The sequence below is a fragment of the Haliotis asinina genome, chromosome 14 (assembly GCF_037392515.1).
Source record: "Haliotis asinina isolate JCU_RB_2024 chromosome 14, JCU_Hal_asi_v2, whole genome shotgun sequence".
Taxonomy (NCBI): Eukaryota; Metazoa; Mollusca; class Gastropoda; order Lepetellida; family Haliotidae; genus Haliotis; species Haliotis asinina.
This window is the reverse complement of record NC_090293.1, coordinates 20159736-20174878: the sequence shown is the minus strand read 5'-3', so window position 1 is coordinate 20174878 and position 15143 is coordinate 20159736. Positions and strand designations below refer to the sequence as shown.

Below are 15143 nucleotides of genomic sequence, written 5' to 3'. Positions count from 1 at the left end.
CATCTTTCAAGTTCTTGTTTCTCGAAGTGGGAATTTTTCCATTCAAGTTAATCAATATCACTCAATAACTCTACATATAAACAACCTGAGAATAGGGAAGCGAGGTCGCTGTGACCTGAGTTGAATATTTCCTTCTGGGTGTGTATTGACTTATCAAGCTATCAGGTGGATCAGGGGATAATCTCCCATCACTTTGACAACCCAACTATATACATGGAAATCTGTAAGCTGGAAACGTGACAGCTAACTTAAAGTGGCTTAAACTGAAACACCCTGTTAGATTTAAAGTTTCATTTTTGGACATTTGCTTGATGAAACAACATTCTTGTTGTCTAAATCCTTAGGAATAAACCCAGCTTTGTTGGGATTATATTTTTTCATTTTTTTCCCCCTACATAAATGTTTTTTATCCTACCTTTAACATGTAAATGTTTGAAATCATTAAAAACTTCAGTGCATTGAGCCTGTAGGGTTAGGTATCAAAATGCTTTAGGTTTTACATTCTTCTGTTAAGAATACTTGAGTGAGAGTGACTGGATGAGTCAGAAATACATGACATCCACAGTAACACATTACCTGTCTTGAAATCTATTATTCTGTCTATGTGATAGATCTTTAACACACATTGAATTGACCATTTAAGCAGAAATATGGATGAAACAGGATTTACCTGAGTTGTTCAGGTTGTTTTGAGGCTTTTGCTTTCTATTCTTTTCCTAACTGATCTTTTTGTAGTTTTATTTAATTTCAGTGTGTGGGTTGTGCTGTACTGTGGGCACGGGGTGCTTTGTTGGAGTGTGGTTCCATCTACAAATGTAGATTCTTGACATCTGGACATAGTTCAGGATTGAGGATTGTGTGATCTGGTTATATGCAGACAGGGTTTGATTTAAGAGATGTTAAGCTACTTGCACCAGGTGCAACCAAACATTAAACGCGAAGTTGCATCTACCAAAATTTTGTTGCAACTTAGTGTGTTACAGAGTCAGACGTTTCCGTGCACATAAACATATGTCCCTGATGTAGTTCATGTGAAACCATAGCAACACAGAGACACAGCTGATCTCTGTTTAGAAGAGCTGTTATAGCTGAGACGTGTCAATGAATTGCAAAGTTTCGGTGCCATAGCTATTCAAAATTTAGAAAAAGATGACCTTACATATTTACACTTATAAAAGTTAGATTTATTGTTGATTTATTTCTCAAAAACTGACTTACACCTTGTGCAAGCTAGGCTCATAACTGGGTTGCACTTTGTAATATTGGGTTGCAAGCAGTGTTAGTAAAAAAAGCACTAAAATCAAACCCTGCAAGTTCTCAGATAATGTTTCCTGGGTTACCTGCTCATCAGGGACAATAAATGCTACAAACCCTCCTCTCTGGTAGGGAGGTGCTGTAAAACACACTGTGTGACAGACTAGCAGTTTCCTTAACCCTTCTCATGTTTGATGTTTCAAGGGTAAGTAGTATTTTACATTGTGACCTAGACGGATCTTTACTGACTTCTTTTTGTTATTGCTGGGACATTCAATTCAGATTATCTTCTCCATATGTTCATAACAGTGAGTGAGTGTGGTTTTATGCCAATTATAGAAATGTTCCAGCAATATCATGGCAGGGGACACCTGAAATGGGCTTCACCTGTATATCATTGAACTGGGTTTTTCAGTGTGATGAGCAAATGGTTCAACCACTTGGCTACCATGCTGCACATAGCTAATTTAAACATACACTTCTAAATCTAACTTACAACTTTTCAAGACAGCACTGATATGATTAGACCTGCCATTTTGAAAGGTATTTTGAAAAGTGGTTCCTTTAAAAAATTACAGGTACAACACTGCTAAAACACTGCCAGACAAACTACACTTATACCAACACCACTACACTAACAGATGGGTAGATATGGTAAACAGGCCTCCATGATATGTCAGTACACTAGTCTGTGGACAAAGACTGTGGAAGTTGGAAACCATAAGTCAACTCTCTTGTTAATACTACTGCTTAAAAGCCACTTACACAAATCACTATGTTAACCAAGCAAGTGAGAGGGTGAGCTGTGAGCTGTGAGCTGTGAGCTGTGTGTCATATTGTTGCCCTTGAAATTTCAAACTAGGAAGAAAACCTGATGCATGGCCTAAGTTTGGAGATTCCCTGTGGTCTGACCAACAAAGAAACATATGTTGTGTGATCTGGGATTTGAACCTACAATCTTAGGTTTCAGGAGGGCCCAAGGGAGGTAACTATGTACAGCAAATTCGGCCCCTTACACGACTGGGACACCCATGTTCCTGACAATTTGTTCAAACAGGATGTGACTTAGCCAGATGATAGAAGGATACATTCCTAATTCCTAAATTTACCAAAGACACCATCTTTGTTTTTTGTCTTGATGTATCACTCTGCTTCCTTATCATCAGATCATAATCTTCCCGTGTCATCAAAGCTAATCTGGTGCAATTTGAGACAGGAAGATATTATCTTCCCTCTTCTGTCTTTAAATATACCAATTCTCATAAAACACTTCTCAGGTATTCCTGTCAGGAGGTCAACCACCTTCCCTGCTTTATCTCTATCAACCTATTTCACACAAACTCCTTTAACACTGCAGCACCACTCAAAAATGTCCAACCTGTTGCCATGAGAGATAAACTTCTTCACACTGCTGCACACCAGTAACATGATGGCCCACACCGAGTCAACAGTATCAGGTAGCCTTAACCAAACCAAAGCTGAACCAAGGCCAAAGAATGATATCAGCCTGCCAACTCATTATGCATGCATTTCAAGAGATGGTTGCCAACGGATGACCTGATGCCTGCAAGGTTATCCACCACTGTAAAGTCCACATCTTGTAATTTTTCTTATAGCCAAGTATGATCAGCATGTTAATCTGTAAACCAAAGCTAACATTTACTGAAAATAATCCAAATACAAATTTGGGTGAGTAGGGTCACTCGTTCTTGGCACAGACCGTATGAAAGGGTAAATGTGGGTGTACCTACAATAATGACCACATTATGAATACATCAAGAACATTTCACATCGTACATGTCCAGTGTATGAAATAGCATCTGCACGGCGGCCCACAGCTTGCTAGTTACATGGCGGGCTTACAACTTTATTTCATAGCCGACCCTGTGCACCAATACATTTTCTAACAGTATATATATGAAAATGTCATTGACCACAGGAAATATTTCGAACATAATTTACCATTGTACTAACTAGATGATGTCTGTAGAGTTCATGATCAATCAAATTGCAACTTCTACAGATCCACCTACCCATTTATCAAACACTAAATGTGACTGGTCTACAGAATACTTTCATTCAATGAATAATTCTGATGGCAGTCACATTAAATGAATAACAGTGACCACCAAGTCATGATTTTATTAGATTTGCTTTAGCATTTGTTTGAGTCTATATCACTACAAGTAATTCATTAATTACTTTCTTTTACCACCATATCTCAATTCCCTATATTTAATACAGGGCTGGTTACATGTTAAGAGGGCTGGCAACATAATTTAGTTATCATCTCTGTGGGCTTCCTGTCTTTTTCTAGGAGTTTCATACACTGATGTGTCACAGGTAGACCAGGATTGAACAGGCAGTTGTCTCACCGGGTTCGAAATTAGCAAATTCGCTGTTTAAAAACCTATTTTGCTATCTGAAAGGAAAACACAGCAGCAACAACTTGCTACCTGGTTAAACCGCATACGTTCATCAATTAGCCGTTATTTTCAAAGGACAGATCTCCACTTAACTGTAGATGTAGACTACACACAGGTACCCTTGAAAACTTTATGAAAATCAAACTTGCAGACTTTAAGAGAATTTGATCCTATAAACCACTAGTGAACAGGTGGTGGGGGGAGTGGAGAGAAGGTCAAGAGACCTAGTACAGTTCCATATGGACAAAGACAGGAATGGGTCTGGTGCTACCAGGGATTTTGCTGCCTATTTTTAAACCTGGTAGCATGTACTTGCTACAAGCTGAAAAAGTGAATTTTCTGGTCTTACCATATCTAAACTTTCCCCTTCTTGCAGTCAATTTTTAAAAATTCAACCCAGGCCTGTTCTAATACTGAAAAAGAATCTGTAAGAGGTATCTTCTGCAAAATGAGTGTGTTTTGTTTGAATGGTACTCTGAAATGTTCTCCAGTCATGTGTGAGTGAGTGAGTTTAGTTTTATGCCACAGTTAGCAATATTCCAGCTATATGGCGGCAGTCTGTAAATAATTAAGTCTGGACCAGACAATCAGTGATCAACAACATGAGCATTGATCAGCGCATTTGGGAACCGATGACATGTGTCAACCAAGTCTGCCACCCTGACCACCCGATCCCGCTAGTCACCTCTTTCGACATGTATAGTCGCCTTTTATGGCAAGCATGGGTTGCTGAAGGCCTGTTCTATCCCAGGACCATCACGGGTACTCTAGTCATGTCAGAGCCAGTTAGCTTAATATGGTGAGAAAGTCTACATTGATATACATCTCAGACTTTGATTGAAACAGGTATGAAGATGAAAACCTTGACATGTATTTGATCCAAACTAAGACTTGAATCCATGCCCAAGGGACACAACTCTGCACACCAAATTACAATGCCTCCAGATACCAACAAGCTGCAGCTTATGTTCACCAACACTTAAACCAACCTGTTACCCAACTAATGAATAGTATCCTACCATGTAAGTGTCACTACAGCTTGTTTGACCTTCACAGGTAACAGCTTTCAACAAAAATGATGACACTGATAAGAGCAATCTGGATACTTACATTAACAGTCGTCACGTGAATACCAGCTAATAGAAATATATGGTACTCTCACTGTCAAAAAACTCATCCAAGCTGAGAAGCAATACAAATTCAAAATCTGACCCAAATAATACTAATACTATTTAAAGTTACCTTGCTTTGATGCCTGTTCCTCCAAATATTTTGTACCTGTAACTTATTCATGATTAAGTTGCCACTGTTAGATTTATACATCTACATGTAGTAACTATTTTGTATGCATTCGCTAATATCTGGACTGTACTTCTGATAGGCTTAATGCCTATTACCTGAAGAAATCACATTGTCCGTGGTGAAGAGATCATAGGGGCATGTAGAAATTTGTTATTTCTAAGAGTTTTACAATGTTAGTGTTAGTTTCTATGACTGATAGGTGGTGAGAAGATACAAAAAGACAGGTGATGCAGGTCTCATGGTGTTTACCACTATAGTAAAACCCAAGAGCATGGTAAGGTGTTGACCTGGCAGCATAATGAGGGCAAAGGCTTGGAGCTGGGAAAACAAACCAAAGAAACATAAACAGGAATGGTCTCTTCAGAAAATCATCTCCAGTAATTTATGATTGATTGCACCAAAGTCTAACACATCTATTATATATATCATGTACTGGTGGCTGGTGATGTTTGAGCTACTGTGTCAGTGTGTGGTAAGCGTATTGCATGAACCTGAAGACCTGTGATAACTTGCTTGCTTGCACTCCCAAGGTGATAATTTAATAAACATGACTCACATGTGGCAAGTCTGGCCAGCAATCAAAATGAATTCATTAACGGTGGCAAAGCCTGGCTAATTAGAATCTGACCTGACAGACCTTACATTGCATGACAGCATTATGACTGGTTATGAATAGGCCTTGAGGCAGGGCGATGATAACAATGCAAGCAAGGAGACTGGTTGGAGACAGGACTGGGAACAGGGACATTTCCACCTTAGTTTCAGTGGCCATATAACACATGTTACAGGACAAAAGTCTGGATCCGCCAGTGGGGTAGTTGGTAGTTAGTTTGAGGTCAGTAAAACAATTGTGACACCACAGTTTAACCGGAAAATGGAATCCAGGTGACTCAGCATGGTGAAAGCGTTTAGTGACAGAAGCAGCAATCATGTACTAGTAACTTGTAAGAGCAACCTAGGTAAAAAAAACTCTAGAGTAATACGTTGGGCTGAAAGGGTACATACAGATTCTGTATTGCAGCTAAAATATTGTAATAACAGTCTGTAGTATATTAACACTGAAATACGCCTAAACTGAAGCTTAGGGACAATATATGAGTAATTAAACTCAATAGTTTTTGACAAGGGTTGATCCTGCACCCAAGTGGTATACAGAAACGCACCCTTCAAACTAAATTTGACTAGAATCCGGCTTCTGCCAAGCAGTTATAGTCACATATCCTAGGTTATCATCTTTCACTTTGGTACTGGGAGTCAAGTCAACCAATTACATTACACAAGTCACTCCTTACATAAGCCCACCATTATGTCACCTTCAAGATCTTATCACCCTTCCAGCTGGGAAACCTCACCAACTTGTGAATCAGCCACACCAGCTAGGTGATGATCAGGGGCGAGCACTGATGCTAAAATATAACAGATACACAGCAAAATAGAAAATCTTTAAGGGTATACAGTCACATCCCAGTTTGTGACATGCATCAGTAAATGAACATGGTTTATCTTGTCCTTCAAGTAGTCTTCAGTTTTCAATATACATGTACATGAAGTGTACGTGAAGTATGACGCAAGCTAAGCATGGAAAAATTTTCTTGTTCAGGTTGTGACAGCAGATAAATATAACTCGGTTCTTTTTTTTTGTTTTATATAGAAACTACCAATATGCATATTTCATATCCAGTGCAAAAAGGTGCAACTGATAACATGATGTCGAAAATAACGTGAACATAAACTTCCAGGGTTCTTCAAGAAATATTCAGTCATGAGTTTTCAGTGAGTGAAGTGAGTGTTTTAAAGAATTTAGTACACTTTCAGGCTCTGACAACTTCCAAAACATGTTCTATCATCAAGTGTTTCAAACACTAAACAATAATTCCAAATTCGTTTGTGTTTGATTATGAGAAAATGTCATCGACTGCTTGGTCGTTTGGTCAATGTGACTAGTCTTCAATTATTTCAATTAACTGGAACACCACTGGTTATCAGTGATCATGCTGCCATCAGTGTGATTATGTATCTTCGTGTTTGCTTTATTTAGCGTAAAGGATCCTTATCAACATTTCACACTAGAACTGATTTCCATGAGGGTTTGCAGGTTGTTCTTCATGGGATGCATGTTGGCCCAATAACTAAAGCTACTATATGTATTAATTTAAAAATTGATTAAAAGCATAAGTGCACCTAAAAAACCTAATGAATTTGTCAAGACCTATGCTGAAAAGAGACAACAGACCATGAACAAAGGTCCTTCTGTCAACATGTTATATGTGTGTTGGATCTAGACAAACAGCACATTGTACACAAAAGACGAAATGGAGACACACCATGGTAAATATATTATGTGCTTATGACAGTACAACACTTTAAATACTGGATGAATTGTACATATTCAAAATTAAAGGTTAGTAAACATGATGAAGGATGTATTCTTGTGGGCGAATGACTGTGAAATCATACAGCCCACACAATCTTTAGACCTGTGACATTAAGGCTATAAAAAGGACCTCTCGACTCCAATGAAAATTTCAAAAAGAGAAATTAGCTCACATATTTTCAAAGAATGTGCTTCTAGTTCACACAAACTGCAATCACAATGTACACAAGAGTACTAAGCTGCTGCCTTTCACCCATGGTCAGATGGGATGTTGAAAGATGCAGGTAGAAGAAGCATATTAGAGTGAGTGAGTTTATGTTTTACACCGTTTTTAGCAATACTCCAGGAACATCACGCTCATGGACACCAGAACCGGGCTTTACACATCCTACCCAAGTGGGAAATCAAACCCGGGTCTTTGGCAAGCCTACCCGCCACCTGAAACTAATTTGAATATACATTTCTATATCTAAGTTATCAAGACAGCAATGATATGATTAGACCTGCCATTTTGAAAGGTAGCTTTGAGAAGTGGCTCCTTTGAAAAATCACAGGTACCACTACTAAAATACTGCCAAAAAAATTACACAACCCCTTCAACAACAGATGGAGTAGACTTGGGGTTTGTCCTTGTATAGTTTAAATATTAGAATCTTTCAGTACAGTGGTAAAGAGAAATAAAGTGATGAATCTGACATGCCACGTCTCCCACACACCAAACCTTGGTCAGATGAACATCACAAATTACTGATGATAAAACAGACAATTACTGTTGAACTTAGGGCTAATTCCATTCACTCAGGTAATGTCATTTATTTCCCAATTACTCTCACTCCTATGATGACTTGAAGGAAAAAGTGATGGCTGAACTTCATCTGCAGCAAAGGTAATACTCACGTCATTGAAGCACGTAACATTTACATTACAGCTGCAGAAAAATTCCCTTGAAAAAAGTACACGATTCTAACATTTAACCAGTTTCAATTGGTGAAATCACATTAAAGAATTGTTTATAGTGACATATGCGTACACCCTGCTCTTGGTTCACTCAAACTGTGAAATGTATCACCTCAAATGGGCGTCTATTTCAGTGCTGGGTCATAATGTCTTGTGAGACATTAAATGTCAATACAGGTTGCATGGGACGAAGGTGATCAGGCATTCTCAAACATCGTACTGTGGCAGGCCAGACAATGGCATTATTAATTGATTGTTGCTTGAGAAAGTTCTGGCTGTCTTTAACACACTTAGCACGCCTCTCTCGCAGATTCTCCATGCAGCGTGCAAGAGTCATAACAGAAAACCTTTCTCTGACAGCAAGTTTCCGTGACTTATGCAATAGATTACAACCTGGCACAACAAGCAGACACTCTCAAAATTGCATATCACTCTGTATGTGGTGGCTTGTGAGTGCATTGGGGTAGATGGGTTTGAGCTGAGAAACAGTGAAAAAGATATACATCAGTGGGGGGGGGGGGGCAAAATACTATGCTGAGTACTAGATAGCCTTCCTCCATGTCTACTGAATGCTAAGCCGATGTATGTGTGGTAATTCTATCCTTTAAAGAAGCAAGTCTAGATAAATAGACATTAAGCCAGGACTCCAATCTGTTATTTATATTTTGTTTTATTAACTATCATTTATACTATTAATTACTACCTTAAAGACTAAACTCACCGTTCTAACAAAGATTCATTAGCCATTTAAATGAAACTCACTAAAAATTACATTTGCAAGATGATTATTGTATCATACATCACAAATATTAAATTTGTAATATTATCTGTACTCTGCACCAGTAAATGAAGTGCATAGGTAGAAAAGATAACTGGCAACTAATGCCTGTCGGAAGAGTCAGCTTAATGGACAATTGTGGATTGGATGGTGAGACTCAGAGACTTGGTTGACTGTGTGTCATTGTAAACCCATTTGCTATTGGTTACTTCAGTCAGTTTCATATAGCTTGAATAATGAAGATTATGACATAACAGCAAACAAAATGCAGACTTATCAATACTTAAATTTGATATTTTTATTTACATTTGCGTGCCTTTACTGTAACCCTTAAGAATTTGGACGTGCCAAGTCTATCGAAGTTAATGCACTGAAAATGCAAAGTGTGACAGCTTGATAGAATAATTTTCCAATTGACCTTTTCATGGTGTTCATAGAATATATACATCACACTGGTCACTAACGAGATCCTTCCATCCTACTCCTAGGATTTAAAATACCTATGATTATACTGGGATAAGCAAGGATTCCGAACTAAGCCAGGCAAACAGGTAAATTTGAAGAAAATCGTGACATTCTTTAATGCTGGCTTTATTAAAATGAACTAATTTTGGTAAATTTGCGTGAATCTAATTTTTTAGATTTGATTTGAGAATTTGATGTGTCAAATGGTATAGACAGAATCTAATATTGGACTGTGATCAGGTGTAAATTAATACCAGCATGGCCTCCTGGTGATAAAACAAGCAATGGACAACATACTGACATATGTACCTAACAACCAGTTACAGTGTTTGCACCATTTCACACCATGCCTCCCTCTAATGTAGAGGAAAACATCACATCTCTGTCAAATGACTGACAATGTCATGACCTTCAAATGATTTACAAAACAAAAAAATATTATCTGAAATTGACACAAATCATGGCTGCTGTAGGACAGAAAACATCTGTTGCTAATAAATGAGATGTGTGTCACCATAAAAGCACAAGCTGGACACTGTCTGAGTAACACCTGTATATGACATGCTGAATCCATGTATATTGACAGATGTATTTTGTAGCATTAGGGCAACATACATGCAAATGTACATATGATCGCCAGCAGATATTATGAAACATCAAAAACAATGATTAAGATGAGATGTTTGGTGTAATATTCTTTCAACCCCTTGGAAAGTAATATGAAACTAGGTAACGTGACATATCAACATTATCTAATGTCATGAGATAAGCAGCTCCATGGAAAACACTGAGCTGTTTTCATTCATCCTATTCTGAACAAGTAAAACACAAAAACAAATATATTTTAAGAAATACTTATCTTTTGGTTAAATCATAAAATTTCAATGTATTAAACCTTAATAGATATCTGCACTGGAATTATTGTGGAAAGGAACTCGCCATCTTCCAACCCACCACACACCCTTAATGCACTTGCTGAAAGTTTAGAAATGTACCAAGAGAAAAATAAGTTTTGAACAAAAACCAAGAATGTTTATTATTGGCACCACCCAAAACAGTTCCGGAGTTTGAAACTGGAAGGCAAAATTGCACACTTCTGTCAATCAAAAATGGAGCCCCTTTTCACACTTAACAACAGGCTTAAGACAAGGCTCATGTTGGCTTTCACTCTAATTTTAGACCAGTTCTATTTCACCCTACCTACCTACCTACCTACCTCCCTCCCTACCTCCCTACCTACCTACCTACCTACCTACCTACCTACCTACCTACCTACCTACCTACCTACCTACCTACCTTTCAAATATTTTTGTAATCCGTATGATGAATTCTGGGGTACACATGTTATCTCCACATTGGAAAAGCAAGACAATTAATCTCACATGAATGTAGCTATGAATACTGATCAACATGTGTTTCTTTTCAGTTTACAATTCATCTGTTCTAATTTACAATTCTTGTCAATTCTAAAAAGAATATTTATTCATACATTCAAGCATGTCACCCAAACAAGTCCGTGTAACAACTGGCCTGCAATATGTCAGTAGTTCCATTGCAACAGTACCCTCCTTTAATCAGTCCTCTATTGTCATGCCCTATATATATGATGAGGTTCATTAATGTAGGTTTCATTTCATGGATGTTGATTTCATCCAATAGGTGTCCATATACATTACATGTGCTGACGTAGGCTACTGGACTGATGTTCTGTTCTGATGAAGTTAAAAAAAACCAGCCAGCAATACAACAAAACTACCTCAGCAACTATGCATCACCTCAATCACACATTCATACTTTGTAGAAAATCATCATGGATATAAAACACTGCATATCAACTATCATAATTAATAATTATATGCATTCACTTCAAGATATAATTTACCAAGGTTTAATTGGTCAAATAGTGACAACAAATAACAATGTCCCTCAAATTGTTTAAAAATCTACAAAATGTTTCAGACTTATGAAGATCAGGGTTAGAACTGGTCCTCAGCAAATATTACGCTTGCTGAAAGGATTGGGTTATCAGGCTTGCTGACTTGGTTGAAACATCACCATATCCTAGTTGCATAAATCTTTGCTCAGGTAGTTGGTCACTGGATTGTCCAGACTTTTTTTTTAACATACCACCACCATATCTCTTGAATATTACTAACATTAAACATCCAACCAACTAACAAAACACAGACAAAATTTGTCCAAGCCAGCAGACAAATAATAATTTCTATCCCTGCATGTCAAATAGGTTGTGGCTGTTGCATCTGATGAAGCTGTTCTTGTTTTTCGCTGTTGAATGCTACACACCACACTATTCCAGCTATGTGAATCTTGTGATGTCAGTATGTAAATGATGTCAGGATCAATGGTTGACAATGACTTCATGAGCATCTATCAATACAACAATTACAAAATAACATGCAGTAAAGAAAATCAATGAGCTAAATCGTCTTATCACGTAATCACACCTACGACCAGTGTTCATGAATGGTGTTTCAAACTAACAGGACTTTGGGTCATGTAAGTTTCAGAAGTCTGTCTGACCTACTGAAAATTCACAGGTGCCTCTCAAGAATCTCACATTTAACATTTCTTATGACCAGCACTGAAAATATTCACAAGTGGAAACTTTATAAACAGCAAACATATGGGACATGTGACAATTTCAGTCTAAGTCATGGTGAAACATATAGTTGGACACTGGGTCTGGTTGGTTGAAGACTTCTATCTGACCACTGGCGAATATGACAGATTTGTCAGAGGGTCAGACATTATTCGTGAACACTGTACTACAACCAGCACAGGATGTTATGACTTTTACTACAAACCAGCTAATACCATTCAAATGCCTTTATTATTCTGTTTCAGGATAAAGAAGGTTGAGGCACATCATGTTCACATAATTATTATTTTACAGCTACAGAAAAAACATGGGGTGAAAAACGTTTCAAATTCAGTTTGGGAGTATGTATTATTCAGCTTGGTTCATTTGAATAAGATAGACTTACTTCACAACTTGTTGCTGATGAGAAAAAACATCAAGTAACTTCTACATCTCATATGAATTGATCTGTTGATGGATAATGTTAGTGAAAACACTATTTATGTCCCTAAAAATACATAATGTTCATATGAATCAAAAGGCATCTGGATTTGTCTGCATATGATGCACTCATCAAAACATTATTGTCTTCTTAACACCACCTGCTTGGTCCTTTCAACCTTGTAAAGAGATATTCATCCTCATAAAAGTCACTCTCTCTTCCTGTGACATGAGGTTAAACAAACTGCAATATTCGTAATTTAGTCAAAAGTCAATTTTGAGGTGTGTGATTTTAAACTGTTCTAGACATGGCCCAAAAATGGATCTCCTGAACCTTGCATTTGTCTTTATTAGCATTGCTAAATAATAACATTGCTGCCTGTAGAGGTCAGGGCTCTTAACAACTATTAGACATAGTTGAAAATTCCTCGTCAACCAGAAAATCTATATTCTTTTGCCTACAAAAATGAAATTGAAATTATAAAATATGCTTCTCGTGGATTACCTAGTCTACATTCTTGTACAACAAGCTACAATTGGTTAGCATGTTTGGAATTGTTAAGATATGGCTTTCAGATAAAACTGCTTGAATTATAAATTGAACATTAATGTGATAAAGACCTGTGTGTACATTATCAGATGCATGAGTACAGAAATGTCATCTTTATCTCCTGCTTACAGAGTTGAAGCATTGATATGCTTGTAATTTAAAGAACCAACTCTGGGGCAAAGTATGATGGTTCAGAAAACAAACCTGCTAATTCGGCTTTCGGTGTATGTCACCTCAACTATGATTAACATAACTTTATGTGATAGAGCTAATTCAGAAGATTCCAGGTCATGAAAGCCAGAGTTTATTTCGGGCAGAAATCTAGCTCTGACTCAACATGTTAAAAAGCAGTCTTCCCATACCAAAAGTAAAACAATCTGTTGACGTTTACCACTCTCTGTTCAACTGAGAACTCGGAATTATGATTTAATTTAGTTTCAGCCTGCAGTTTACGGTACTGACCATAATAAAAGTCTGACAGGCTTCACCTTAAGAATAATCCACTCTATATGTCAAAAACTATGATACATTTTACAGAAAAGCTTGCGTCAGTCAGTAACTCATGACAAAATGCACATGTCACAGAATAATCTACGGATTAACTACATTTGTTCCATAAAGTGACAACAAAATGTACATGTTTTACATGTTTTATCATGTATGGAGGATAACCAATAAGTAACATCATTTATAACTAAATTCTGAAAGCTACCTGAAAGAAAACTAAACTAGCACTACTATGTGTCAAATATATCCTGTGACAGTTTCGCTTTAATCCAGCTAATGTGTACTCAAGCTTGAAATACACACCACTTGCACGAGGCAGGATAAAATAGAAGGATGCTGGTATATTTCTGTACTATAAAGTCAGTGAGGTCATTAAAACTAACAACTAATAGTCCAATTAAAAATTAAGAACCACACAGGCTTCAAAGTAACTATCCACAAAGCTAACAATAGTAACATTGATTTATTGCCAGCTATAGATTGCTAAACAAACACCATCAAATTAGTTATAAATGCTAACAAATTCGTTTCCATGATGTCTCAAGGCCATCAGTTATAGTTGTGTGGGTACATGCGACAATCATCCCACAGGGTTGGAATATACATCAACGATTTGGCGATCGACTGTTTCCCCTGGTCATTTCCCTCAGGGAAGTGATACACGCCGCTCTGCTATTTACATACACGTTTGTTTACCATTGTGTTAGCATATAAAGCATGCCGATTTCATGCTGACACACAAACGTGTTGTAAGTATCGCACATCAAAACATTTCATATTGGAGGGAACAAACAGTTAGATAGCTTGTCAATTTCATGTTATATAAAAGTGCACAGCATGAGATACATTCCTCCCAGCGTCACTGACTCTTTGCAAATTTGTTCGGCAGCTTCGATTCGATTGTAACATTAATGACGCGCCTCGAAACTGAGAGGAGGCATGGTGCAAATTGCAAATGGATGCCAGACATTTTTGAAATTAAGATACTGCATGCATATTTCTTACCAGTTGCAATTTTCCGTTCCGTAGGCATACTACTGAATGATACTGTTTTCTTTCGCTGAGGACGCCTGTTGCCCGCATCCTTGTTCATGAGGCTGCTTCTCCTCGGCAACACGCTCTCCGGTAACTCAGAGTCACACTCAGTATTTTGATCCTCACATTCTTCCAATTTGTTGTTTGAATCGCCATTCAAAAACACATCTTCTGGTTTCTCAGATGGTATTTCCACCGGTTCCGTAGACTCTTGCACATCGTCCGCCATCTTTCGTGCTTCCTTGGAGCATTCCAATTGTATTAATTAGGGTAGAAATGTCAAAATTGATGTGACTTTTAGATCAGCTTGATACCAATCATTCGTTGCGGTTTTAATTAGTTTTACACGTCCAAGTTCCCACCTTGCCACTATTGTCGTGTTGCGAGGTGAAGAATCGGCAGTGACAGCTCTATCAGAACCGGCACCCCTATTTGAATAATGGACTTTGCCGAGA

The 15143-nt window shown here is 37.7% G+C and overlaps 1 protein-coding gene across 1 annotated transcript in view; it reads right to left on the bottom strand.

Annotated features, from left to right (window-relative positions):
• Positions 1–15122, bottom strand: part of LOC137261204 (inactive phospholipase C-like protein 2) — a 205499-nt gene extending 190377 nt beyond the window's left edge. Inside the window, exon 1 of the mRNA XM_067798913.1 lies at positions 14659–15122. Within this exon, the coding sequence (XP_067655014.1) occupies positions 14659–14917 (259 nt within the window). The 5' untranslated portion in view covers positions 14918–15122. The remainder of the gene's footprint in view (positions 1–14658) is intronic.
• Positions 15123–15143: the final 21 nt, after the last annotated feature.